We start from the raw sequence: 26,044 nt of genomic DNA, 5'->3' as shown, positions 1-26,044 counted from the left end.
CCTAACTCCACTCAGCAGGTAAATCAAGTAGTTGTGCCAGCCATCCAGTTTTACGTGATCTACCCATTCCCTCTGGTCCTGGTTACCTTGTGTTATAATAATGTGAGAATATGTTCTTACATCCAGAACATAGGTACCAAGGCAGTAGGGTTAGCTATGGACCGTTGACTGCTCTGGTGTGTACTTGAAAGGGAAAAATTACATGCATCCTCTAAGCTGGTTGACCAGCTGTGTTAGGATAGACTTACTCCTTAATCAACCTGACAGTACACGCTAATGTGCTATGCTCTTGTTTGGTCACGCATAGCCTAGCGACGCAGCAAGGTAGGAGGAGGCCTGGCTTGAACGAGCAAATGTCACACCGCCCTATATCTCGAATACAGTGCATTGTTTAGTAATCCAGCTTGTTCGAGCTTTCCGCGTATATAAGTCCGAGCACAACAGGGAGCTGTAATGTGTTCCAGCGTTGGGTGTTATATCTGATGATTAACAAAGCTACGGCATGAAAGCATTGCAAACACTCCGAGATGAGCTAACCAAGCATTCGCAAGTTTGCAGTCTTCCATGTCGTAGTTTGGTTTGTTCATTTTTTTAATGCAAACTGTAATCTGGGCTCACTCGCCCACCAATTGTAAGCTTAAAATTGTTTATTTCTAGGGAGTAGGCTTAAAATTTCCTTCTTAATTTTCTCTTGCTTCAAACTTAACCACAAAACGGACCGATAGTTAATATGGTGCTCTGATGTACATCTAGAAGACGCATAATTTATACGCGTCCTCTTAGCTGGTTTGCGAAATTTTGAGAGCACATGATGCGGTGAGATAAGCGGCTCGCCGCTCTCTACATTAAAAATACCATTGTGGTTTCTTTCCTGTTGGTCTAATCTTTTTTCCTATTTTCTTCCGGGCGAGCGTGTGCCAAACGGACGCGCGGAGCGCTCGCTGTTCTGGCCGCACGCTTTCCGCCCCCTTCGCTGGAGGACCAGCCAAGCGCATGCGCCCCGGCTCCCTACCCCGACCAACCAGCACCACCGTATCCCCTCCCGGTGCCTCTTCTGAATCACCGTCGCGTAGGATCCCGGCGGCCGCCCGAGGAGGGCAAGGACGGGGCGGAGTCGCGCCTGAGCGGGGCGTCCGCGGGGAAGGCAGCGGCTGCCAGTGGAGCAGAGCGGCCTCGCAGCGGCGGCGGGCGAGCTGAGCAGGGCGCGGGCAGCCGCGGAGGGAGGGCCCTGCCTCCACCCGCGTTGCCGGTTCTCCTTGCTGCAGCTCAAAGTCGCCGGCGCCCGTTTCCCTTTCACGCCGGTATGGCCGGCCGCCACCACGAGCTACTCCCGATTCCCGAAGACCCCCGCGCACTGCGCTGCCGTGGTCAACTGCGCGCCGCCTAACCATCTCTGGCCCTTCTACCATCCTCATCCGGCCAGGGGCGGCACCAGGAAGCCGATGGCGGGGAACCGCGAGCTCATACGGTGGGAGTCGGGAATCCTGGCCGGCGGCCGACGCGCGTGCTAGGGGAGGAGGAGGCCGGAGGTCGGCGGCGAGCGTGGGAAGCACCAGGGCGAGCTCATGGCCGGAGAAAGTTACCTATTCGCAGGTGAAGTTGCATATATGTTGTGAAAGTTGCTTAGAGGTCGTTTGGTATCCATCATTTGAGCCTGGAATCTTGAAATTTATTTTAAAATTCCATAGGTGGGCTGTTTGGTTGCCACAGAATTGGGCCATCATTTCATTTAGGAAATCCAGCAAAATGATGCCATGTGTAATCACAATTCCAAGCTGAAACAAGGCTCCCTTCTCTCCTTTCTCTCTCCAGACAAGAAAAGGGCGAAGAGAGATCCACATCGTTCTCCGGCGGCGGGTCTGGTAGCTCCTCTCTCCCGAGGGCCTCTGGCCCGTCGGAGGGGGCTGAGCTGCCGGATTCGTCGTGCAGAGTTGTATAGCTGTAGTCTAGGTCTAGGCTATGTAGCTAGTTGTGAGCCGGCCATTTCCTTGTCTCCAATGGAGATGGTGGCGGCAGTCAATAAGTTTGCTCCTGATGTGGCTTCAGCGCGACGGTTTCCGGTGCGGCTGGTGGCAGATCTGCGAGCTAGGAGTCCGGGCGGGGTCGGCGTGGCGGCGGCGGCGACTTCGGTGCGGTTTTTGTCCTCCAACTCCGCCGACGTGGCCGCGTTTGCTCCGACGCCGCCATGGAGTTTGGGAGGAACTGTACAGGAGTGTGGCCGGCGGGAGTCGTCGGCGTGCTCCAGGTGCTGCGAGTTTCGATGCTGGGTTCGAGGATGCTGGCGGGCGGTTCTGCTCTTCTATCGCGACGTGGTCGTCTGGATCGAGCGGTGCTGCGGCCCGGTCAAGCTCGGGGTCTTCCCCGGCCGACGTTCCCCAGAGGAAGTGTTCTCGCCGTCCGCGGCGGGTTCCATGAGAGGTCCACAAAGCAGTTTAGCTGCGAGGAAGCTAGCCGGGTCATGGTTTCTGTGGTGCTTTGTCTCCTGCTCCGGCCGCGTTCGGCGGCGGCGGCTATTGGAGACAAAGGATGGCGTTGCAGTGCAGGGTCTCCAAGGACTATTTTGTAATCTTTTCTTTTTTGGGGGTCCTTTCTGCAAAGTGTCGAGACAGCTGGTGCTTCTGGAGCATTCTGGCTGGTCTGCGTGCGTTGTATGCTGGCTGTTTGATGAATGAATGACACGTGGTACCTTCTCAAAAAAAAATTCCAAGCTGAAACCTGTCATTCACAATTCCAGTGGAAACCAAACAAATTCAATATTGAATTCTACTGTCATTTACAATTCTCGTGGCAACCAAACAAGTGTCTATTTCTGAAATTACAATGTAAATGAAATGAATACATGTATTCATTTCAAAATGCTACAAATGAAATGAAAACCTGGCTTCCAAACGACTTCTTACATCTATTAACTTGCCTATCTGTTTCTCAAAGTTGTCTACCAATGCAATAAAGTTGTCTCTAAATGTTGTGAAGTTGCTTCTAGATCTCGTTGAAGTTGTTCACCGCTGCAGTGAAGTTTCTTTTAGATCATGTGAAATTGTCTACCGCTAAAATGAAGTTGTCTCTAGATGGTGCGAAGTTACCTGCCGCTGTTATTAAGTTGCATGTGTCTTTTTTAAAGTTGCCTATCGAATGTTTTGTAAGATGCATACCATTATTGTCAAGTTCTCCACTGATGTTTCACGAAGATGCATACCGTTTGTCATCGTTTGACAACACAATTTTGGTGCCGAAGGCGCAACGTTGGTGCCCGACAGAGCAACTTTGGTTCTCGGAGGAGCAATCTTGGTGCGCGATGGAGCAATTTCAATGCCCGACAAAGCAAATTTGGAACCCAACGGAGCAATTTTGAAGCCCAACTTTGGTGACATACAGAGCAACATTGGAACCCAATGGAGCAAATTTGGTGCATGGCGGCACAACTTTGGTGTCCGAAAGAGGAACTTTGGTGCCCACCGGAGCAAATTAGGTGCCTATGACGCAGCTTTGATATCGTACGGTGCAACAGTGGTGACTAACGGCAGAACAATGGTGTTCGATGAAACAACTTTGGCGCCTCACGTTGCAACTTTGGTGCATGATAGCGCAACATTGGTGCCTAATTTACTTTATCGGGCACTAAAGTTGTTTGAATGTTGCTAAGTTGCTTTTAGTTATTCTAAAGTTTACTACCGTTGTTCTGAAATTGCCTATAGCTGTTGGAGAGTTGCTTCCTCTGTTGTGAATCTAATTTTTTCTTCACGCATCGAAGTTGCTTCTTGGTGGAGCAAATTTGATGCCAGCGGAGCAATTTTGGTGCCAATAGAGCAACTATGGTGCCCGGTGCAATTCTGGTGCACAATTTTGTATCCAACAAATCATGTCTATGACCCAATGTTTTTTTTCCTCTATTCTTTTGTCCTTATTTTGTTGTCCCGTCCCTTTCTTTCGTAACAAGTAATCCATATCAGAAAAATGAGGAATAGATCCAGCCAATTACTCGACTATGCCCCTTGCGTGCATCGCACCAACGCAACTTTTGTGCCCAGCGACGCAATTTTTGAACCCTGCAGAGCAACTTTGGCAGCCGACAAAGCAATTTTGGTGTCCGACGGAGTAATTTTGGTTCGTGATGGCCCAATTGTGGAGTCCAGCGAAGCAACTCTAGTGCCCTATGGAGCAATGTTGATGCCCAGCTAAGCAACTTTGGTTCATGAAAAAACAACTTTTGTGCCAACACAGAACCTGGTGTGCGATAATGCAACTTTGATGTCCAATGGTGCAATTCTCACACCCGAGTATTTTTCCTTTTTTCTCTGTCTTTGTTTTTTCTCGTGCCCCTTTATTCGCCAACGAGCAAACATCTTAGAAAAAACGAAGATTATATCCGGCCAATCCCTACCCCGCCCCTTATTTGCCTCGCGTCAAAGAATTTTGGAGCCTCGCGCCAAAGCGACGGCCTCACGTAAAGAATTTTGAGCAATATCGATGTCCGATAAAGCCACTCTGAGACTTTTATACCCAATAGATCATCCACACAACCAGACTCTATAGCACCGAACTTGCCGACAACTTCACCAAACTTCGCATACCGCAGGCAATTTAAGATCTCTTATTGTTGGCGTCAGAAACCCATCGGCGAGTAGCGACGGGCAACACGTAGAGCCGGGAACAACTCAGAGCTGCGGCTGGCCCTGGTCCCTCGAGCGACGGCCCGCAAAGCCTCTGGTACGCACGTCCCGATGCTGGTGCAAGGGCGTGCCACCTGATCTATACCTGATCAGGAAGGTGATGGATTTGCTTCGCTTAGTTTCCTGCATGACATACACGTAAACATTAAATACGAGCCTCGATCGGCTCTCAGGTTGTCCTGTGAATCGGCTCAAGTAGCCGATCCACCCATGGTTCGTATGAGGTCTACGATCACATGGTGGTCCTGCTTGATCGATATATAGCTAGAACGACCTACGACGATTTAGGGTTTTCACCGCATAATCGGAACATCCTACGCGTGATTGAGCCTGGCAGCCACGCACGGTGATAATAAACCAACCCTAGACAAGGCCTAAAAACCAACATGAAGTTGATCCCCGGAACATCTTATCTAGGGCTAGCAAACTACACCCTACGTGCTACTGGATCCTTCAACCCGTTTGCAAGGCCTAACTATGCAGATATTAAACTAATCCTTGAAGAACAAGGAGCAATCATAACGGATCGGATCTACTAAATAATGATCAAGCAAGGTGCCGCCCTTACACCTAAGATAGGTGTAAGGGCGGCTAGACGTCTAAGAGTTGCATGGACGAAAGCATGTGACATGATGAAACAATGCTAACCCTAACACATCTATGATAACCACGTTGCTCGCCATCAACAAGGCTTCAGCACGAGCAACGCATGAACAACGAATAAACGTGTACTGCCTTGATCGCAAGATGCGATCTAGGCAGCATGATGCTTACCCGGAAGAAACCCTCGAAACAAAGGGGTTGGCGATGCGCCTAGATTGGTTTGTGGTGAACGTGATTGTTATTTTTCTCGATAACCCTAGATACATATTTATAGTCCGTAGACTTTCTATCGTGGGAACAATCCCAACCGTGCACGAGCCAAACTCTAACTAACCGACACATATCCTACTATATTTACAGATACAAGGGCAAACTGCCCAAACTTCGTGTACAAGGCCGGTTCACGTATTTCTTCCATGTATATTCTTCAAGCCCAATCTTGATCGTGGCCCACCTCTGATCCGGTCAAATTCTGGTGATAACACATGCCCCCCTGGTTTTAGAATTGATAATTCCAAAATCACTCTGCTTTTTCTTCGTCGGGTCATGTCGTGACAGAGCAAAACCGTCGCAGTATCCTTCATCATGATGCCTCGCCTTCTCAACTTCTCCGCGTGATTTGACCGTTGTTTTTCTTTTCCTTTGGGCACCACTTCCTCGGAAACTGCTGTGGCATTGAATCTCCACTATATCCCCTTTTATTTAACCGCGCCGAACAGTTCGCCTCTTCATCCCCTTGCTCTGTTCTGGCCATCGGCACCCAAAAAATTCCCCATCTCCCATAGCCATGTCTTCCTCTTCTTCCTCCTCCGCCTCGTCGGATCTTTCCTCCCAGTCCTTCTCCTCTTCGTCCTCCTCCACCTCGTCAGTCTTCCTCGATTCTTCCTCATCTCGTGAGCCGACGCCGGAGTGGGGCTCGCTGGCGGCGCACGACATCCTCGCCGCATCGGAGTGGGACAAGGAGGACCACGAGCCCTACGTCTGGTCCGAGGACGACAAGTCCTTGACCAGCGGCGACGACGACCTTCGGTTCCTCGCCGACGGGGAGCTGGAAGCGACGAGCGAGGACGACTCGTTCTCGTGGGACGGCTACACTTCCTCCGAGGAGGAGGAAGAAGAAGACGACGACGACTCCCTCGAGGACTACCCGCCGGCGAAGCGCTTCCGCGCCGGATCGGATGATGACGACGACGATGACGACGAGGAGGAGGAGGAGGCTCCCATAGAGGCCTATGGGAGCAGCGACGAGGAGCTCGCCGGCAGCAGCGCCGACGAGAGCTTCGATGACGAGGGCAGCAACGGCCCGTAGAGTAGGGTCTACTAGTATAGGTCTAGTAGTAGTAGCATATCGGTCAATAGACCTTCTTTTGCTCTTCCTCCCTTGAGCAATCGGCTCTTTCCTTGTAAGAATTCTCCTTTATTAATGAAGAAAATATTCTTCTATTAATTTTACTTTCTTGCCAATTTTGCCGATCGTCAAACGAAGTTGCTGCACAAAGAGCCGATGGCAGAGCATCGGCTCGTACCATAAACACAACTTGAGGCCAAACAAATGCCTATTCACACGGTTAAACAGATCTCATCCGTGTCCACGCCATCCTCAAATTTCCAACGCACAGATTCAGCAAATCCAACGAGAGAATCATCTCAAATGCCATGAACTCTGGCTCGAAACTGATCTGTTAACCTGCCCAATTGAGTTTGTTCTGTCTAGAGTCGATGGCAATGCATCGGCTTTTTCATTATTCTAAAGTCCATGACCATGCATCGGCTGTACTGGTATCCATATTTCTCAAGTCGATGTCTGCGCATCGGCTGTGATTTGTATATAATTTTTTTTACTGGCCGATTTTCTGAATCGGCCCCCATGTTTCACTGTCCATCATCCCACATGCTTGGGAAATATTTCTTGAGGTGCTGACCATTGACAGCTGCTGGGAACTTGGCGCCGTCCAGCTGCTCCAGCATGTATGCATTACCCTTCAAAACCTGGACGACTTTGTATGGACCGTGCCAATTAGGAGACCATTTGCCATATGCTTTATCCTTGGTTCCTAATGGCAACACTGCTTCCCATACTAGATCACCAACTTGGAACTCCTTTGGTCTCACCTTCTTATTGTATGCACGAGCTACCCTGGCTTTGTTCTCTTTAATCTTCTCCAACGACCAAAGTCTAAGTTCCGTTGCATCCTCAATAGTATCACTCATCAGAGCTGCATATTCTTCAGCTGTCAGGTCATTCTGAAACGTGACACGTCTCGATCCAGCCGTAATTTCCCAAGGCAATACGGCTTCCTGCCCATAGACGAGCTGGTATGGCGAAGTTTTTATAGCTCCATGGCATGGCATGAGATAGGCCCACAAAGCTTCTGACAATGTTTCATGCCAAACCCTAGGGTTCTCGTCAATTTTCCTCTTAATCAGCTTGATCAGGCTCTGATTGGACGCTTCAGCTTGCCCGTTGGCTTGAGCATAGTATGGAGATGATCGGATCAGCTTAATTCCCATCTCATCACAGAACTTTCTGAATTCTTTAGAGATGAAGACCGAACCTCCATCGGTCGTGATGGTTTGAGGAACCCCGAACCTATGAATGACGTGTTCTTTCACAAATTTGATAACATCTTCTGATTTTACCTTCTTCATAGGGACGGCCTCCACCCATTTGGTGAAGTAATCTGTAATGGCCAGGATCCACTCGTGGCCCTTGCTCGACGCAGGATGGATTTTGCCGATCATATCCATGCCCCAACCTCGGAATGGCCAAGGCTTGATGATGGGATTCATTGCTGATGCGGGTACCATCTGAATCTTCCCGAACATCTGACACGCTTGGCATCCCTTGTAGTACTTGAAGCAATCCTCAAGCATGGTGGGCCAATAAAATCCTGATCGCCTAATCAGCCATTTCATCTTATGAGCCGATTGGTGAGTTCCACAGGCGCCTTCATGCACCTCATGTAAGAGCCGATTAGACTCAGTTGGTCCCAGGCACTTGAGCAGTAACCCTTCCAGCGTCCTGTAGAACATGTCATCTACTATAAGGACATATTTCATGGCCTTGTATCTTATCTGTTTAGGTGCCCCCCGAGCCGAATCCTTCAAGTAATTGAAGATATCGGCTCTCCAATCATCCTGTTCTAGGAACTGCACCTGAACTTCTGACCCGTCTGATATGTCCTTATAGCCTGACGCCATCTGTGCGAGATCGTTGGCGTCGGTATTCTGAGATCTTGGGACCCAATTGAAATTGATGTACCGAAAATGTGTCATCAGCTCACGACATTCCATCCAATATGGGAAGAGTGACTCACTCTCGCACTTGTATTCGTCCGTGAGCTGGGAAATCACCAACTTCGAGTCTCCAAAAAGCTCCACCGCCTCTGCCCCGGCTTCCAGAAGCAACTCCATTCCCTTGCGCACTGCCTCATACTCAGTAACATTGTTGGTACAAGGTGTAGACAGCCTGATGGAGAAGGAATATGTTGCCCCCTGAGGCGACACGAGCAGAATGCCGATGCCACAACCTTCGTCGCAAGCCGATCCATCGAAGAACATAGCCCATGCACGTATAGATAGTGCTGCTATATTAGTATTGATACGTTCAGCTATGAGATCGGCCAACGCTTGTCCCTTGACTGCTTTCGCAGGCTGATACCGAAGATCAAACTCCGATAATGCAAACATCCACTTACCAAGTCGGCCTTTCAAAACAGGAGCCGACAGCATGTGCTTGACAACGTCTGACTTGCATATGACGATGATTTCTGCCGTCAAAAGGATGTGATGAAGCTTGGTGCAGGTGAAGAACAGGCAAAGGCATAGCTTCTCGACCTCAGGATACCTTGTCTCTGCATCCAACATCCTTCTGCTGAGGTAGAAAACGACCTTTTCAACACCCTCGTAGAGTTGCACCACTACTGAAGCGATAGACGTGTCAGCTACTGATAGGTAGATGTAGAACGGCCTGTCTTGCTGAGGTGGAACTAGCACAGGCGGCGTTGTCAGATACCGCTTAATCTCGTCAAACGCCTGCTGCTGTTCTGCCCCCCAGTGAAACTCGTCATCGGATTTAATCTTCACCAACGCCATGAACGGCTCAATTCGTCCTGACAGGTTAGAGATGAATCGTCGGACGAAGTTGATCTTGCCGATAAGACGTTGGAGCTCCTTCTTCGTGGTAGGCGGCTGCATGGTACGTACCGCCTCTTGACTTTTCAGGCCGATCTCAATTCCTCGTTCATGGACCAGAAACCCTAGGAACTGACCGGCCGTCACACCAAAGGCACACTTCTTTGGATTCATTCTCAGTCCGAACTTCCGAGTTCGGTCTAGGATGCGCCGCAGATCATCCAAGTGTCCCTCCATGGAGACAGACTTGACCACCACGTCATCGATGTAGATTTCCACCAACTTGTCGATCAAATCATGAAAAATATAATTCATGGCTCGTTGGAACGTTGCACCGGCATTCTTCAGCCCAAAAGTCATGAACACATATTCAAACAGGCCCACTGATCCTGGTACTCTGAATGCGGTCTTGTGTATATCTTCTGGAGCCATGAAGATTTGGTTGTAGCCGGCATTGCCATCCATGAAGCTTAACACCTTGTGGCCAGCAGCTGCATTGATTAATGTTTCTGCCATAGGCATTGGATATTCATCCTTTGGAGTGGCTCTGTTGAGATCTCGGAAATCTATTGCCACACGCCATCGGCCGTCCTTTTTCTCACAGTACACACGGAGATCCATTCAGCATACCTGCATGGCCTGATGAACCCAGCGGTCAACATTTTCTCGATCTCTTTCTTGACTTCTTCGAGAATTTCGGCCTTCATCTGACGTGCTCGTTGTTGGAATGGCCGAAATCCTTTCTTGAGAGGGAGCCGATGCTCGATGATGCTCCTGTCTAACCCAGGCATCTCTGTGTAATCCCATGCAAAGCAATCTGGGTACTCTTTTAACAGAGCTATCATCTGGCTCCTGAGCTGTGGATCTAACTTTTTGCTGATGAAAGTTGGTCGTGGCTTATCCCCAGGACCAATGTCGACTTCCTCTAGCTCATCAGCCGATGTAAACCCATACCCTAGCTTTCCGTCACCTGTTAGATCGACACTGAACACAGGGAAAACGTGTGGTAAGGATAATATGGGCCGATTGCTGGAATCGGCCCCCATTTTGATTGCATTGCTCAATGAAGGTTTACATCGTGTTCGTGCTCTACGCGACATGCTTGAGACAAGATCATCACTTTTTATTTTTTGGGGCCGATCACAAGGATCGGCCTTGCCATGTACGTCCTTAGCTTTTGCTCTTGTTACACGGTCAGGCCGGTGGATAAGACCAGCCTCACCCCGTTTTTTGTCACGTCGATGCACTCGCAGTCGTCCAAAGTGATGCCTGAGAGTGGCTCTTGGCCTGCCGTCTCCCAAACGTTCATGCCAGCCGTTGAAATCTCGGCTGAGTCATCTGCGTGGACGACCTCTACCTCATCTCCATCCCACTGAATCAGACATTGGTGCATCGTGGATGGAATGCAACAGTTGGCGTGGATCCAATCCCTCCCTAGCAGGACAGCATAGGTGCTCTTGCTATCGACGATGAAGAATGTTGTAGGGATAGTTTTCCTCCCTACAGTCAGATCCACGTTCAGAACACCTTGTGCTTCAGATGCTTGGCCGTTGAAATCGCTCAATGTAACGTTGGTCTTGATCAGATCCGAGCTAGAGCGTCCCAACCGTCGTAGCATGGAGTATGGCATGATGTTGACTGCCGCTCTGGTGTCCACCAGCATCTTGTTGACAGGCTGCCCATTGATGTAACCTCGTAAGTACAGGGCCTTCAGGTGCCTGTAGCTTCTTTCTCGTGGCTTCTCGAAGATAACTGGCCGTGGGCCGCAGTCAAGTTGTGCCACAGGTGCTTCGTCTAATCCTGGAGCACAAAACTCCGCTGGAAGGATGAACACCATGTTTGTACCAGCCGATGTCTCATCATCGGCTTTCCTTTGCTTGGGGCGCCACTCCATCTTTTGTGGTCGACCCTCTTCATCCAGGGTTCGTTGAATTTTCGCGGCCAGATCAGGCCGCGCCTTCCTCAACGTGTGCAGGTATAACCTTTCGGCTTCCTCCAAGCCACGTAGTCGCTGAACCCTACGCTTTTGGGAACGGCTGAGTCCATCAGGGCACCACCTTGGCCGGTGGTATTTATCTTCTTCTTCTTCATCGTCATCTTCTAACTCCTCGAGATCTTCCACCCGAGAGGACTCAGCTTGCTTGCTCCGAGATGGGAGAGGTCCTAGACGCTTGAATACTGACACGTCTCCTGTGCTCTTCTTTTTCTGTCTACATTCTGGGCAGTTGCCGATTGTAGGCAATCGGCTCATTCCTGAATCCCAGCAGTGTTTGAAGAAGGGACAAATTCCCGAAAGGCTTGTCCACGTCGTCTTTCTCTCCTGACTTGTTCTTGGCATGGCGCTCATATCTCTCCTCGTCTCGATCATGCCGACGATGTCTCCTGGCGTCCCTGCTAGCCAGACTATCTCTTTCGTCACCGTCATCGTATCGTCGGCGTTGGTCGTACTGACTCACATATTTGTTGAGGAGATGATCAGAGAGAGGTCGTTGATATCGCACATTCTTCACTTCTCCCTCTGTGATGTAGCGCTTGCCATCGTGTCGGAGCCGATCGCGCGGAACGACTTCCTCCTTGTCCTTGCTACGAGAGCGGCTGCCCTCGTCTCTATCCTTACCAGAGTGGTGCCCAGGCCCTACCATGTTGATGCTGAACGAGAAACCTGGCTGGCACCTCCCAGGGTAAGTGCACTCCACCATGTTAACGGCGGGGAAGGGGTGAGTGTCAACTTTCATGGCGTACTGGCTGAAGATTAGACGCCCTTGCTCAATCGCCATTTGAATCTGCTGACGCCACACCCTGCAGTCGTTGGTGGTATGGGTGAACGTGTTATGCCATTTGCAGTATGGCTTTCCGTTCAACTCCTGTGCCGTGGGGGTTTTGAGGCCTTCGGGTAACTTTAGCTGCTTCTCCTTGAGTAAGAGGTCGAAAATTTGCTCAGCTTTAGTAACGTCGAAGTCGAACCCTTTTGGAGGACCTTGTGGCTTGACCCACTTACAGGACACGGGGCTTGCCCCCCGAGTCCATTCAGCCACTGCTACCTCTTGATCTCCCGCAGAGCCTTCATCTTCATCTGCCTCAACCAGGACTACCGCACGTTTGAATTTATCCTGGTACAAGTCTGGGTGGCGTTGTTCATATAATGACAGTTTCTGAACCATATGCGCCAGCGAAGGGTAGTCTGCTTGGGAAGCCATATCCTTGATCGGCGATGCGAGACCCACTACCGCCAACTCGACTGCTTCTTTTTCAGTCAAACGAGCCGAATAGCATCGGTTCCTAACGGTCCTGAAGCGCTGGACGTACTCTGACACTGTTTCTCCGCGCTTCTGACGTACTTGTGCTAGATCGGCAATGCCAGCCTCAGAAGCTTCTGAATGATATTGCATGTGGAACTGCTCTTCCATCTGCTTCCAAGTCCGGATTGAATCTGGTGGCAGCGAGGTGTACCACCCGAAAGCCGATCCTGTGAGGGACTGTGCAAAGAACCTCACACGTAGTTCATTTGATGCTGAGATCGTGCCCAGCTGCGCCAAATATCGGCTCACATGCTCGATTGAACTGGAGCCATCTGACCCACTAAATTTGGAGAATTCAGGGAGCCGATATTTGGGTGGTAGTGGGATCAAATCGTACTCGTTGGGGTACGGCTTGGAATAGCCGATTGCCCTCCTTTTCGGCACCATGCCGAACTGGTCTCTCAAGATTGTACTGATCTGATCCGCGGTGCTGGCTGCAGGAGTCGAGCTCTGAAGATTCGCTGGAGTGGCGTACTTAGCCAGCCACGCTTGCTTCTCAAGCTCCGAGCTAGCCGCGGGAGTTGAGCCTTGGAGGTTTGTTGGCGTGGCATACTTAGCTAGCCACGTCTGCTTCTCACGATCTGAGCCAGCTGCAGGAGTTGAGCTCTGGAGGTTCGTCGGAGTGGCGTACTTAGCTAGCCACGTCTGCTTGTCAAGTTCTGATCTAGAAGCTCCTCCTGCTGTTCCGGAAGTCCCTGCTATTGTAGTCTGGTTCGTGAGTGCCCAGCTACTGCAGTCTGGCGCGCTTCTGGTGCTGCCAACGCGAATGGCAGCGGTGGTCGGGACTGGAGTGGTATTTCTCCTTGGTGAGTCCCTAGAGCAGGTCCTGGCGGAGAGTACTGATGCCTCATGATTTCCTGGATCACCCGAAGGGCAACACGCTCCAAAGTGTTCACCAGATTCTCAGAATGGCGGTGTAGCGAATGAGCTACCATGAAATTAATCTCCTGACGCAGAGACCTGGTGCGTTCTTCTGAAGGGGTAGACAGGTCCACTCCATCGAGCGCGCCTTCAGGCGTGAATCCTTTCCACCTGATGCCGTGTGAGCGGGTCCTCTGGAAAGAGCCGATGAGGTCGGCTTCGAGGATAGCTTTGACCTCGTCATACTTCTTCTTGAGCTCCTCGGTCAGATCCTCGTACGTGACTGGAGTACCTTCCGCCATCTCAGATGTAGATGGCGATGCAGTTGATGTCGAAGACGGTCCCACCGGACGTGCCAGAAATGTATTGGCGTCAGAAACCCACCGGCGAGTAGCGACGGGCAACACGTAGAGCCGGGAACAACTCAGAGCTGCGGCTGGCCCTGGTCCCTCGAGCGACGGCCCGCAAAGCCTCTGGTACGCACGTCCCGATGCTGGTGCAAGGGCGTGCCACCTGATCTATACCTGATCAGGAAGGTGATGGATTTTCGTCGCTTAGTTTCCTGCATGGCATACACGTAAACATTAAATACGAGCCTCGATCGGCTCTCAGGTTGTCCTGTGAATCGGCTCAAGGAGCCGATCCACCCATGGTTCGTATGAGGTCTACGATCACATGGTGGTCCTGCTTGATCGATATATAGCTAGAACGACCTACGACGATTTAGGGTTTTCACCGCATAATCGGAACATCCTACGCGTGATTGAGCCTGGCAGCCACGCACGGTGATAATAAACCAACCCTAGACAAGGCCTAAAAACCAACATGAAGTTGATCCCCGGAACATCTTATCTAGGGCTAGCAAAATACATCCTACGTGCTACTGGATCCTTCAACCCGTTTGCAAGGCCTAACTATGCAGATATTAAACTAATCCTTGAAGAACAAGGAGCAATCATAACGGATCGGATCTACTAAATAATGATCAAGCAAGGTGCCGCCCTTACACCTAAGATAGGTGTAAGGGCGGCTAGACGTCTAAGGGTTGCATGGACGAAAGCATGTGACATGATGAAACAATGCTAACCCTAACACATCTATGATAACCACGTTGCTCGCCATCAATAAGGCTTCAGCACGAGCAACGCATGAACAACGAATAAACGTGTACTGCCTAGATCGCAAGATGCGATCTAGGCAGCATGATGCTTACCCGGAAGAAACCCTCGAAACAAAGGGGTTGGCGATGCGTCTAGATTGGTTTGTGGTGAACGTGATTGTTATTTTTCTCGATAACCCTAGATACATATTTATAGTCCGTAGACTTTCTATCGTGGGAACAATCCCAACCGTGCACGAGCCAAACTCTAACTAACCGGCACGTATCCTACTATATTTACAGATACAAGGGCAAACTGCCCAAACTTCGTGTACAAGGCCGGTTCACGTATTTCTTCCATGTATATTCTTCAAGCCCAATCTTGATCGCGGCCCACCACTGATCCGATCAAATTCTGGTGATAACACTTATGTGACTATATTGTTGTGGCCGCATATATTAGATATAATAATAGGCAACAAACTAGCGTGATTTAAGCAGATTAGTATGTCGTTTAGGCAACAAATTAGCATTACTAGGCAAGTAACAATTTTCTTGCACGAGGACCCACGTCTCAGCCCCGTTTTTCTCACATCCTCTTTTTTTTCCCTTTTCCCAATCACTTTCTTCTCCAACCGCACAACCTGCTCGTGGTCATCTCCTCCAGCCCCGGGGCGCCGCGCGAGCTCCGCTCCCCTGAGTATTGGCCATCCGGTCCTCTCCTGCGCCATGAGGAAGCAGCAGCCCCGCGAAAGGAGGCCGGCAGCGCGCGAGGAGGCGGCAGGGGAGACCGGCGCACCGCTTCCTGGCCACTGCGAAAGGAGGAGGAAGGGAGCCCGACACGCGCGAGGAGGCGGCAGCGGAGATCGGCGCTGGCAGGGCCCGTCAGCTAACTGGAGGTCGGGGAAGGAGTTGGGGCCCTCCCCGGCGGCGTGCAGGGCCGGTCGGCGGGAGATGGTCGGGGAAGGAGTTGGGGCCCTCCCCGCCGGCGCGCTCCGGTTCGATCGGCGGATGTGGGTGGCCAGCGGCGGCGGTTCTCCTGGCCGGAGCAGAAAATGGAGCGGCGGCCGATTCGGGAATGGGAAGGAAGAGTAGGGTGCCATCGATAGAGATATGAGGCAATTTATTTTCTTTCCTTTTTTATCGGGACAGCTGAAACTTTCCTAAATCTAGGGTGTGCCAGAAACTACCATCAGGCACGCGGCCGCCCGCTAGACGGGTCCATCTTTTTTTAGCTGCTTGCTGAGCTGCATTATTAGGATAAACGTAATCTGTACTTTATGATATGTTATGAAAATATCCATAATAAAGAAAACACTTAGTTAGCCTGATGACAAGAATAAGCAAAAATAGTTCTAGAAATCATATTGTATTATCATAATCTAAACACCAAACTCAGACTGGGGTAGGGCTTACAGCTTACCAAACTTGACACGATGCGCTAATGTGCTATCCTTTCGATTAGTCCCACCTCGCCTAGGCGGAGGCGCAGTATAAGAGCGCCGAGAGGTAGTGGTATGCTATATACTCGCTTGGCGCCTCTAATACTCTAATCTGATAATCTGATGATTAAGAAAGCTACGGCAGGGAGGAACTGCAAACTGATGAGATAAGCTAACCAAGCTTCAGCAAGTTACCGTCTTCCATATCGTAGTTTTGTTTTGCTTAGAATTGGTTTTTTTATATTTAGTAGTAGGCTTAAAAATTGTTACTGCATTTTTTTTTCGCTTCGAGTTTGACATTCATTTGATCGCAAAACGGTCCCAAGAAAGGTTGCTTTTGCCCCTACTCTTCTCTCTCAGCGGCGGGTGGCAAGATCCCATCTCCATCGGCGGGAGCTTTGGGCCCCTCTTCCTCTGCTTGCCGCTCCGACGTCAGGAGGGGGAGGGGACATCGTTCCTCCGTTTTTGTAGTTAGGGCTTGTCTGTTGTGGTGCATCGTTGGGGTGGTGGGAGCGGAGCCTGGGTAAATAAATCTGCCTCAGTTTCACTCCCACATCGGCGGCGATCTTCACGGTGGCGTCTCAAAGTTGTTGGCAACATGTGCTTGTCGATCTTTCAGGTCGGCGGCTTGGTCATCTCGACGCTCTTCAGATCTAGTGAGATCTGTTTCTCTACATGTCGCTGGCGTTTGTCGTTGTCTACGACAGTGCTGGGGATCGGGGCGAGGTGGATGTTCTGGAGAAAGGATGCTGGTCGGAGGTGGTGGATTTGTCGTTATTTCTCGGCTTCATCGATGGGATGCGGTGGATCTTGGTCTAAGATAGCACGGGGATGTCCCCCATGTGCCATAGCAACATGTGTCTCGCTGCTTGCAGCAAGCCTGCTCATCGACTCACAAAGTCTTATTGGCGATGATGTTCTTTTGGATCTAGCAGGGGTGGAGGCTCGGCGTCTCTTCCAACGCGCGTCTAGGTGGCGTTGGAGTTTGGCGGCGACCGCTGGCTTCGGCGAGTGCAGGAAACCCTAGGGAATTATTTTCTATATTTCTATCGTTTAGGTTTCTTCTGCAAAGTTTTCAGGACAACTATTTTCTATACCTACTAATAAAGGAAGTAAGGTTTCTACCCAAAAATTTCGTCCGTTTTTTAATTACCCCTAATCTCCAGATAATATTACAGAAAATACCACCGCTCTGTGTAAAAAACGTTTCGTCCAGTATATATAGAAAAATATACTTCCGTTTCCTGCGCGCGCCCGCGTCGCACTCACCCCCTGGACATCGGCATTTCTCTTGGGCCCTCCATTTGGTGGGCTTCTCTATTGGGATTTAGAAAAGCAGCAACCGAACGAATTATTATTCTTAAATAGTCCCACATCGTTTTCTTAGGATGATTTCAACCGGTTTATATACGTTCGAATTTGCTTGGAATATCAGCAGGGTGAATCAACAAGATGTACTTCGATTGATTGGCTGAAATTGCTGCCTGCGCATATGAATTAAAGGAGGGATTGCCTGCATGAATAGAGGGATTTCTGGTGAGTTTGATCTAAACTGGCTGGCCTAATTAAGATCCAGATCCCGAAGAGAAAGAGGATAGGGAATATTATACGGTGACCCGAAAAAATCACACGGGGAGAGAGAAATTGGGGGATGTTCTGAATCTGAAGTACCGGACCCCGGCGGCGGCGTGCAGTTGGCCGGACCGCGCAGGTTAAGAGACATCGGCGGCGGCCGCTGCTCCTTCGCCGAAATCCACTCGCCGCCGCTACTTCATGGTTCAGCACTTTGTCCGCATGTATCTCCAGAGGGGATCACATGCCTACAACCGGAATGGGGTTGCTCCTCTCTCGTCTTTTTTTTGCTTCTCGAACATAAAATCCTTCTCCTGTTTTGTATTTATTAAGTAGAGTCCTTTTGTGGAACTAGGGATTACATGATTTTTTTTTTGAACATAGACAATACCATGATTTTGTGAAAGAATACTTTATGATATATTTAGTGATAAGCAAGTCTAATACTCCTTATCAAAACACATAAAATCTAAGAAAAAATGTACCTCCGACTAATACATGCGAGCACAACATGATTGGAGAGACCCCGTTAACTAGAATATATAGAAGAAGAAAAAAATCCGCTGATCCAAAATATGTATTTACATTGAATTCTAAACACTATTATTCTTCTTTACGACACCGCGAGTAGCATGGCGAAATCCTAGCTGCGCGCCGCCGGTCCTTCCACTTCCCCCCCCCCCCCCCCCGCCATCGTCGGGCAAAGCCCTGGGGCGTAGGTGGCGGGGACCATCCTTCCTCCTCGGTGTGGCACGGGCCGACTTGGTCATCGGGGACGATGTGCTGGTCGGAGGGCGCGGCGGCACTGCTGCCTAGCGGCGGTGTGGTGGCTTCATGTGCAGGGCTTGCTCGCGACGGCGGGCGACGCGGGCGGGCGCTCCAATCTATCCAAGGTGGGCCTGCTCTTCTCCGGCACAGGGGCTCGTGCATCGCTGAGCATGGATTCTGGCGGGGGCGGGTAGAACGGCTGGTGGAAGGGCCAGGGCAGAGGCCCTGACCCTTCGTGCCCATCTTCCTCTGCCCCATATCTTCGCATATCTTCGTCAAAGGCAACCATGGGGGCGCTGGATGTCGTTCTGGAAGGGGATCTCTGCTTTGGTGCCTCTTTTGTCGGTGGTAACCTCCGGTTTGTCTCGGTTCATTGGCGTGATGTGCCTGGTCCCTAGGGCGGCGACCCTGGACGGTTGGAGCCTTGTTGGTTGGTGGACTTTCTTTGATAAAATTCTAAAATGTAATCCGTGGCAACGCACGGGCAAATGTACTTATGTAAATTATGATTTCTATGTGAATCGAAGGTGTTCTTCTATAAATTAATAATTGATGCATGTTACGTGTTCCATATTTATATTTCACAATTCACATCGCATTTGTACTTTTTTAACTGATGCAACATTAGAAATGATAATTTTCTTGCAAACAACAAGTTGTGACGGCATGCTGAGGAAGGCGTCAATGCCCAGGACATTGACGACAAGTACCCAAGCTAGGCAACGAGTGGGGGAATTTTAAAAGTTTCACATTTTTGCTAGGGAGAAAAAATTTAAGAGTAAAATTGAAGGAAGATGATTTTCAGTTTTTTTTTATTTGCATATTTTCTCTCCCGGTGCAACGCACGGGCCTTTTTCCTAGTCTTCTCCTATGTTAGGTTGTTTTCACGTTTATTTACTCGTGTAACTTGATTTTCTATTAATGAAATAATATAATGCTTACTCTCAAAAGAAAACAAAGAAAGGCTGCTTTGTACGAAATGCGTCGCTGCGGCGGCGGAATAGTATTTTGTCAGAGTCAAATTTGTAGACCAGTCAAAATTAATATTTCTACTTAACTGGCAGGAAGAGAGAGAGAGACTTTTTTTTTGACAATGGAAGAGAGAGAGAGACTAGTAGTACTGGAGTAGTGTTGTTTTGCCAAGAGGAAGAGAGACTAGTAGAAACCGGTTGGCCGTAGCTTTCGTCAGATCATCGATCGAATGGCGTCTTGTTCGTCTCTCACCGTTGTCACCCTGCCGTCCGCCGCCGGGCCGACGACCAGTCGGCCGCGCGCGTCAGCGACCTTGCGTCTGACGGCGAATAGCGGCCACCGCGTCTCTGGCACCGTGCGGTGCAGCGCCGCGCCGGGCGGCCTCGGGATCCCGGGGAAGCGTGAGCTCTCTGCTCTGAAACTCAGTAATTATCCGTTCGTCGCTTGCGATTTTCTTTCAAACCTGATGTGCTGTTTCCGATTGTTTGGTGGTTGCAGTGGCGGAGCTCTGGCAGGCGGCGAGGGCCGCGCCTCCGGGGACCGTGGTCGCCGCCGTGGCTGCAGCGGCGGTGGTCTACAAGGTGGCGTCCGGCCTCCTCGCTCCGCCGACTCCGCCGCCGCAGCGACGGGTGCAGGTAGCTGAGGAGGCGCTGCCCCCAGCTCCCGAGCCAGTGCAGGTGGGCGAGATCACGGCGGACGAGCTGCGGCAGTACGACGGGTCTGACCCTGAGAAGCCGCTGCTGATGGCCATCAAGGGCCAGATCTACGACATCTCACAGAGCAGGTCCACTTCCTTTAGTCATGCCCCCTATGAACCTTCATTTTCGGCTCTGCTGTTTGAATTCAGACTTTGTCTGCCAAGACTACTAAATCATTCAGAGAGTTTGCCTGTGATTAAATGATCAATGGTATCACATTTACTAATTATTGCAACGTGTTTGTCTACTATTCTAAACTCACGATTTCAATGCCAAAGTGAAATGCACAAAGCAGTATCATGAATGTGAGCCTGGGACGCCATCTTCTCGCCTTGCACGGTGCAGGCCTTATCGTCCTCGCACTCCGACCACTGCCCGCTGCTCATCACCAGCATCTGCACGCCGCCGCGCAAGGCCAGGTTCCGTTTCGAGAATTTCTGGCCGCGTCACGCGGGTTTTCTTGACACCGTCAGAGAGGCGTGGGCTCCGGGCATGCCATCCACCAATCCACTCACTAGGCTGCGCGTTAAACTCGGTCGCACCGCGCGGGCCCTTCGCTCCTGGAGCAAGGAACTCTTTGGGGATGCCAGGTTCCAGCTTCACCTCGCCAACGAGATTATTCACCGCTTTGACGTCGCACAAGATTTCCGCGCCCTCAACCCGCTAGAATTCGAGCTTCGTAAGCTGCTGAAGACCAGAGTGTTGGGCCTGGCCGCGATAGAGAGATCGCGTCGCCGTCAGGCCTCCAGGATTACCTGGTTAAGAGAAGGCGACGCCAACACCCGTTACTTTCACGTCAAGATGAACTCTAGACGCCGCAAAAACTTCGTGCATGCGCTAACGACGGATCGTGGCATTGTCACCACCCACGAGGAAAAAGAGGAAGCCGTTCACCGCCACTTCTCTAGGGTTTTGGGCACTCCCGCGACGCCGTCCCTCTCTTTCAACTGGGACGCCATGGACCTTCCTGCGCTACCTCTTGGCAGCGGTCTGGACAATCCCTTCACCTCCAAAGAAATTTGGGAGGCGATCAAGGATTCGCCGGCGGAAAAGGCGCCGGGGCCAGACGGTTTCACCGGCATTTTCTATCGGCGCTGCTGGGGAATTATCAAGCATGACATCTTGGAGGTCTTTCACCACATCTTCCACCTGGCGAACGGGGACTTCGCCGCGCTGAATCGTGCCTTCATCTGCCTGCTCCCGAAGAAGGACGGCGCCTCGTCAATCAGCGACTACCGTCCAATCAGCCTGATACACTCCGTCGCAAAACTTTTCGCCAAGGTGCTTGCTCGCCGTCTCACAAAGGTCATTGCAAGCTTAATCTCGCCGGCGCAGAGCGCGTTCCTTAAGACACGCACCATCCACGACAATTTCCTATACGTGAGGAACCTGGCTCGCTCACTCCATCGCAAGAAAAAGCCTGCCCTTCTAATCAAGTTGGATTTCGCGAAGGCGTTTGATTCGGTTTCATGGGAATACCTCCTGGACTTGATGCAACACCTGGGTTTTTCCTCACGTTGGAGGGACTGGATTGCCCTGCTGCTGTCCTCGACCACATCCGCGGTCTCTCTCAACGGCGCCATCGGCTCTCCCATCCGGCACCGACGTGGCCTCCGGCAGGGGGACCCTCTGTCCCCTCTCCTGTTCATCATCGCCATCAATCCCCTTCAGAAGCTCTTTCAATTTGCTACGGATCTTGGTCTCCTCTCCCCGCTCCCGGTGCGCGAGGCAAAATTCAGACTAAGTATGTACGCGGACGACGCAGTTTTTTTCCTCAACCCCAATGCTGAGGAGATGGAGGTGGCCCTCAGCATCCTTCGCTGTTTTGGCCAGGCGACAGGACTTCAGATCAACATAGCTAAGTGCTCCGTCGCTCCGATCCGCTGCGAGGACTTGGACCTGGACACCGTGCTCGCCTCCTTTGCGGGCGACAAAGTGAACTTCCCTATTCGTTATTTAGGACTTCCGCTATGCCTGGGCAGGATTCGTCACGTCCATCTACAACACATCATGGATCGGGCGAGATCCCATCTTGCTGCTTGGAAAGGTCGATGGATCAACGCGGGAGGGCGCAAAGCTCTTGTCTCCTCGGTGCTCAGTTCCCTACCAATCTTTGCGATGACGGTCCTCAAGATTCCTCCAAGCTTTCTAAAGGAGTTCGATAGGCTAAGACGCATTTTCATCTGGGATATCGAGGACAACACGACGGCAGGTGGGAAGTGCAAGGTTAGCTGGAAGAAAATTTGCTCGCCCACGCAGCATGGAGCTCTCGGGCTTCCAAACCTAACTCTTTTCGCCCGTGCCCTTCGCCTCCGTTGGCTCTGGATGGAGTGGTGCGATGAGCCTAGGCCATGGCTTGGCTCGCCCACTCCTTGCGACGAGGGGGATCGGGCCCTCTTTCATGCTGCAACTAGGGTCTCTCTTGGCGACGGTAAACGGGCTCTCTTCTGGCGGTCTTCCTGGTTAGGTCATGCTCCCCTCCATCATCAGTTTCCAGGGCTTTTCGATGCCTCACGACGCAAAAACAAGACTGTCGCCGCCGCCCTGCACAACAACAGCTGGGTGCACGATCTGGCCAGGAATTTCCCCCCGCAACTCCTCCACGATTTCATCTGCCTGTGGAGGATGATCCACGCCACGACCTTGCGTCCGGGCACTACCGACTCCATCACCTGGTTGCTCTCCAAGGGCGGCTCCTACACAGCCAGCTCCGCGTACAAGATCCACTTCGAGGGCCAGGTCCGTTCGGAGGCTCCTATCATTGTCTGGCAACAATGGGCGCCGGCCAAGTGTAAGTTCTTCCTCTGGTTGCTGCTCCACGACCGTCTCTGGTGCGCCGATCGCCTGCAACGACGACGATGGCCAAACGAGTATTTCTGCCCGCTCTGCGTGCGGAACCTCGAAACCTCCTGGCATCTGTTCTTCGAGTGCCCATTTGCAAAGCAGATTTGGGGAGGCGTGGCGGCATGGACGAATTGTGTCTCCTTGGCTCCGATAGTTTGGGTCAATGAACGAAGCCTAACAACAGTTTGGCACCAGATCATGGAAAAGACGCAGCCGCGGCACAGAAAGGGAATCAAATCCCTTTTCACCCTTGTTTGTTGGGGTATCTGGAAGGAACGGAACTCCCGTATTTTCAACAACAGGTTGTCACCGAAGTCGACCATCATCGCTTGCATCAGAGACGAGGCTCGGGAGTGGGCTTTTGCCAATGCCAAAGCCCTCAGAGAACTGCTGTTTGATCCGCCGTGAAACCTTCTGTTCTCTCATCCCCCTTTGTTTTTCGGTTCCTCTCCTTTTCTCTTCCGTTCTCCGCCTGTCCCGTGATGTAATTTCATTTTCGGGCACGCACCTGTAAAGTTTTCCCCCTACTTATCAATGGAAGCCAGCAATTGCTGGATCTTTCGAAAAAAAAGTATCATGAATGTGGGATTTTAAAGAATCGCGGGCAATTGTGCAATAAGAGGATTAATCTGGACACAAAGTTGTGCAATAAGAGTGCAATCCCAAACTGATGTTACTACTTTTTGACAAGTCCACGAAAGAAAGGTTCAAATGCTTTCGGTGTTAGAAGCCCAGCTAATGACATGTTTGCCAGGCATTCAAATATGCATATAAATGTACATAGTGCTGGAGTCTCTGAATTATGATGTTTTGCATAGAGCTTTTATGCTGTTGGTATGTTTGCAAGGATGTAGGTTCAATTGTTCAATGCTTCCACATGGTGTATTTCTTTAGCGGGAAAAAAATCCTCATGGTGTATTTAGTAGTTGTAGACTTGTCGGTTTATGTCAAATTATCGATCCATATTCCATTTATATTATCTTTTAACTGTACCCATAAACTTAGATCATGATGTTTTTTTTGGATATTATCATTTGAGTTGAGGTTTGGGTGAACTGTGATGTGTCAAATAAGTAGAATTGCACGCCTAATTACCCAGACAATATTTTGCTGTGGCACCAATAAGATTCAAATTTGTTATACATAGTATAAACCTTGCTGAACTCAACCTTTGACATTGGTCTGCATCACTATGCCTATTTCTGATTTAGTTTGCTGTTATGCAGAATGTTCTATGGGCCTGGTGGACCATATGCATTGTTTGCTGGTAGAGATGCCAGTAGGGCATTGGCGAAGATGTCCTTTGAGCCTCAAGATCTGACAGGTGATGTATCTGGCCTCGGTCCATTTGAGCTCAGCGCCTTGCAAGACTGGGAGTACAAGTTCATCAGCAAGTATGTGAAGGTAGGGAGCATCAAAACAACAGGACCCGTAGAAGAGGCCAGTGCTAGCACTACCTCTGAAATACAGGAGGAAGCTCCTGCTGTAAAATTGAATGGAGAAAAAGCACCTTGAGACACCAATAGATATAATTGATTCTGAAGTTTGACGAGAAAGAAAGAAGTGGAGGTCACTGCTGATGAAGGCTCCGAAGGGGGCAACTGGATGCTCTCCTAGCTGATACAGTGAAGCTACATGCATCTGGACTGGAATTGACAGATCTGCTGTCACTTTGTGTAATTAGAAACTTGAGAGTACTATCAATCATGGGTTGACGAGATAATATTGTTGATTTTCCTTGTCAAGAACATGCTGCCATGTTATTAGTTGGATGTGTTGATGGTCAATGCTCAATCCTAGTAGTATATAACTACCTAGTTGAAGAGCAGTTGGTAGTATGACGAGCCTATTGATATTTGTTCTCATCATGTTACAAACTTTCTTAATTATTTGGTAAACATTATTTTTATGTGCCATCTTGTGTTCATCGTGCGATTACTGGGGCCATTACAGTAGTAACCCTTTATATGAGGTAGCCCAATGTCTGTTAGGTCTGATTGAACAGTTACTGATCAGATTAAAACAAGCAGCACCGTACTAGAAGGGAACATTTTCAACAGCACGAATAATGCCATTCAAACTTTTATTGCACCAAGTATCTATCACACCTGGTTTTGTTGCAGCAAGTATCTATCGCACCTGGTTTGACTTCGTAGAGGGGTAGAAACTATACAATAATGTACTCCGTATCAAACCAAAGTCAGAAAAATGCTAACCACATTATCTGTTTACCTGACATTAAGCAAGCAGTTTTATGAAATCTAGAAGCTCAGGTATGCTATTCACATTAACGAGCTTCCAGGATGCAGCGTTGATTGCTCACTGAAGAACCAATCAGGAGTTGTTTCTGTCAGTGTTACCCTATCTGTCAAGTGCCAAGGTCAGACAGACAGCGCATGCCCAGCCTAAAGAATGCTTTTGTTCGTCTCAGCCTCTCAGAGCTGGTGTCACGCACGATTTCATCACTGCCATCTGGATGCCAAGGTTCTACGGTTGCATACGGCAGTTGATACCCGTTTGTCTTTACTTTTCTCATTGCCTTTTTTTTTGGTTGAGATTAGGCATGACAGCTGACAAACAAGAGCCTATTCATTTTGGGTTCAGTTTACCGGATTTTTTAGTTTCTTTTTTTGTTTGACGAGGCTAAATGGCATGCTAACATCAACAGCCCAACACCCAAGCATGATATTACTTGCTATGGAACGCAGGAGGCTAACAGCCTAACAGACGTTGGGCTGCTTTCCTTTGCCAATTGCCATCCAGTGTGGAACGCAAGCAGCTAACAGCCTAATAGGTGGAATTAGTAGCATCTAAGGATGGAGATCAGTGTTCGTAAAAGATAAGCCCCGCCCACACCCCACAGTACAATGCTTCTTGACGAGCAGGGAATTATTTCGGCATGATCTCTTTCATGTGTTTGTTTTTTCACACCATTCCAACACGCAGTTTTTGTTGGATAATTAGGCACAATTTTCATAATTAATTCCAGAATATTAAGCATGACGACAGTAACTACTAACATGTGAAACTCGAACATACTAGATGTAGTGATCAACATGAACAGTAGCAGAGCAAACAGTAC

At 50.0% G+C, this 26,044-nt stretch overlaps 1 protein-coding gene across 1 annotated transcript; it reads left to right on the top strand.

Annotated features, from left to right (window-relative positions):
* Positions 1-19,574: 19,574 nt before the first annotated feature.
* Positions 19,575-24,878, top strand: LOC127302825 (membrane steroid-binding protein 2). The gene is made up of 3 exons (XM_051333470.2): positions 19,575-19,821; positions 19,919-20,204; positions 24,189-24,878. Exons 1-3 carry the CDS (start codon positions 19,650-19,652, stop codon positions 24,475-24,477), a joined length of 747 nt encoding a protein of 248 aa, XP_051189430.1. The 5' UTR covers positions 19,575-19,649; the 3' UTR covers positions 24,478-24,878.
* The last annotated feature ends 1,166 nt before the right edge of the window (positions 24,879-26,044 follow it).

This window comes from Lolium perenne, chromosome 1 (genome assembly GCF_019359855.2).
Source record: "Lolium perenne isolate Kyuss_39 chromosome 1, Kyuss_2.0, whole genome shotgun sequence".
NCBI lineage: Eukaryota > Viridiplantae > Streptophyta > Magnoliopsida > Poales > Poaceae > Lolium > Lolium perenne.
The sequence above is the reverse complement of the archived record's forward strand: the minus strand, read 5'-3'. Positions and strand labels throughout refer to the sequence as shown.

What these genes read in the sequence shown, in the direction of transcription:
- LOC127302825 (XM_051333470.2), top strand. Translation starts at nt 19,650, where the DNA reads ATGGCGTCTTGTTCGTCTCTCACCGTTGTCACCCTGCCGTCCGCCGCC. An exon ending in CCTCGGGATCCCGGGGAAGC is followed by an intron (nt 19,822 to 19,918) that starts GTGAGCTCTCTG and finishes TGGTGGTTGCAG; the next exon opens with TGGCGGAGCTCTGGCAGGCG. An exon ending in TACGACATCTCACAGAGCAG is followed by an intron (nt 20,205 to 24,188) that starts GTCCACTTCCTT and finishes GCTGTTATGCAG; the next exon opens with AATGTTCTATGGGCCTGGTG.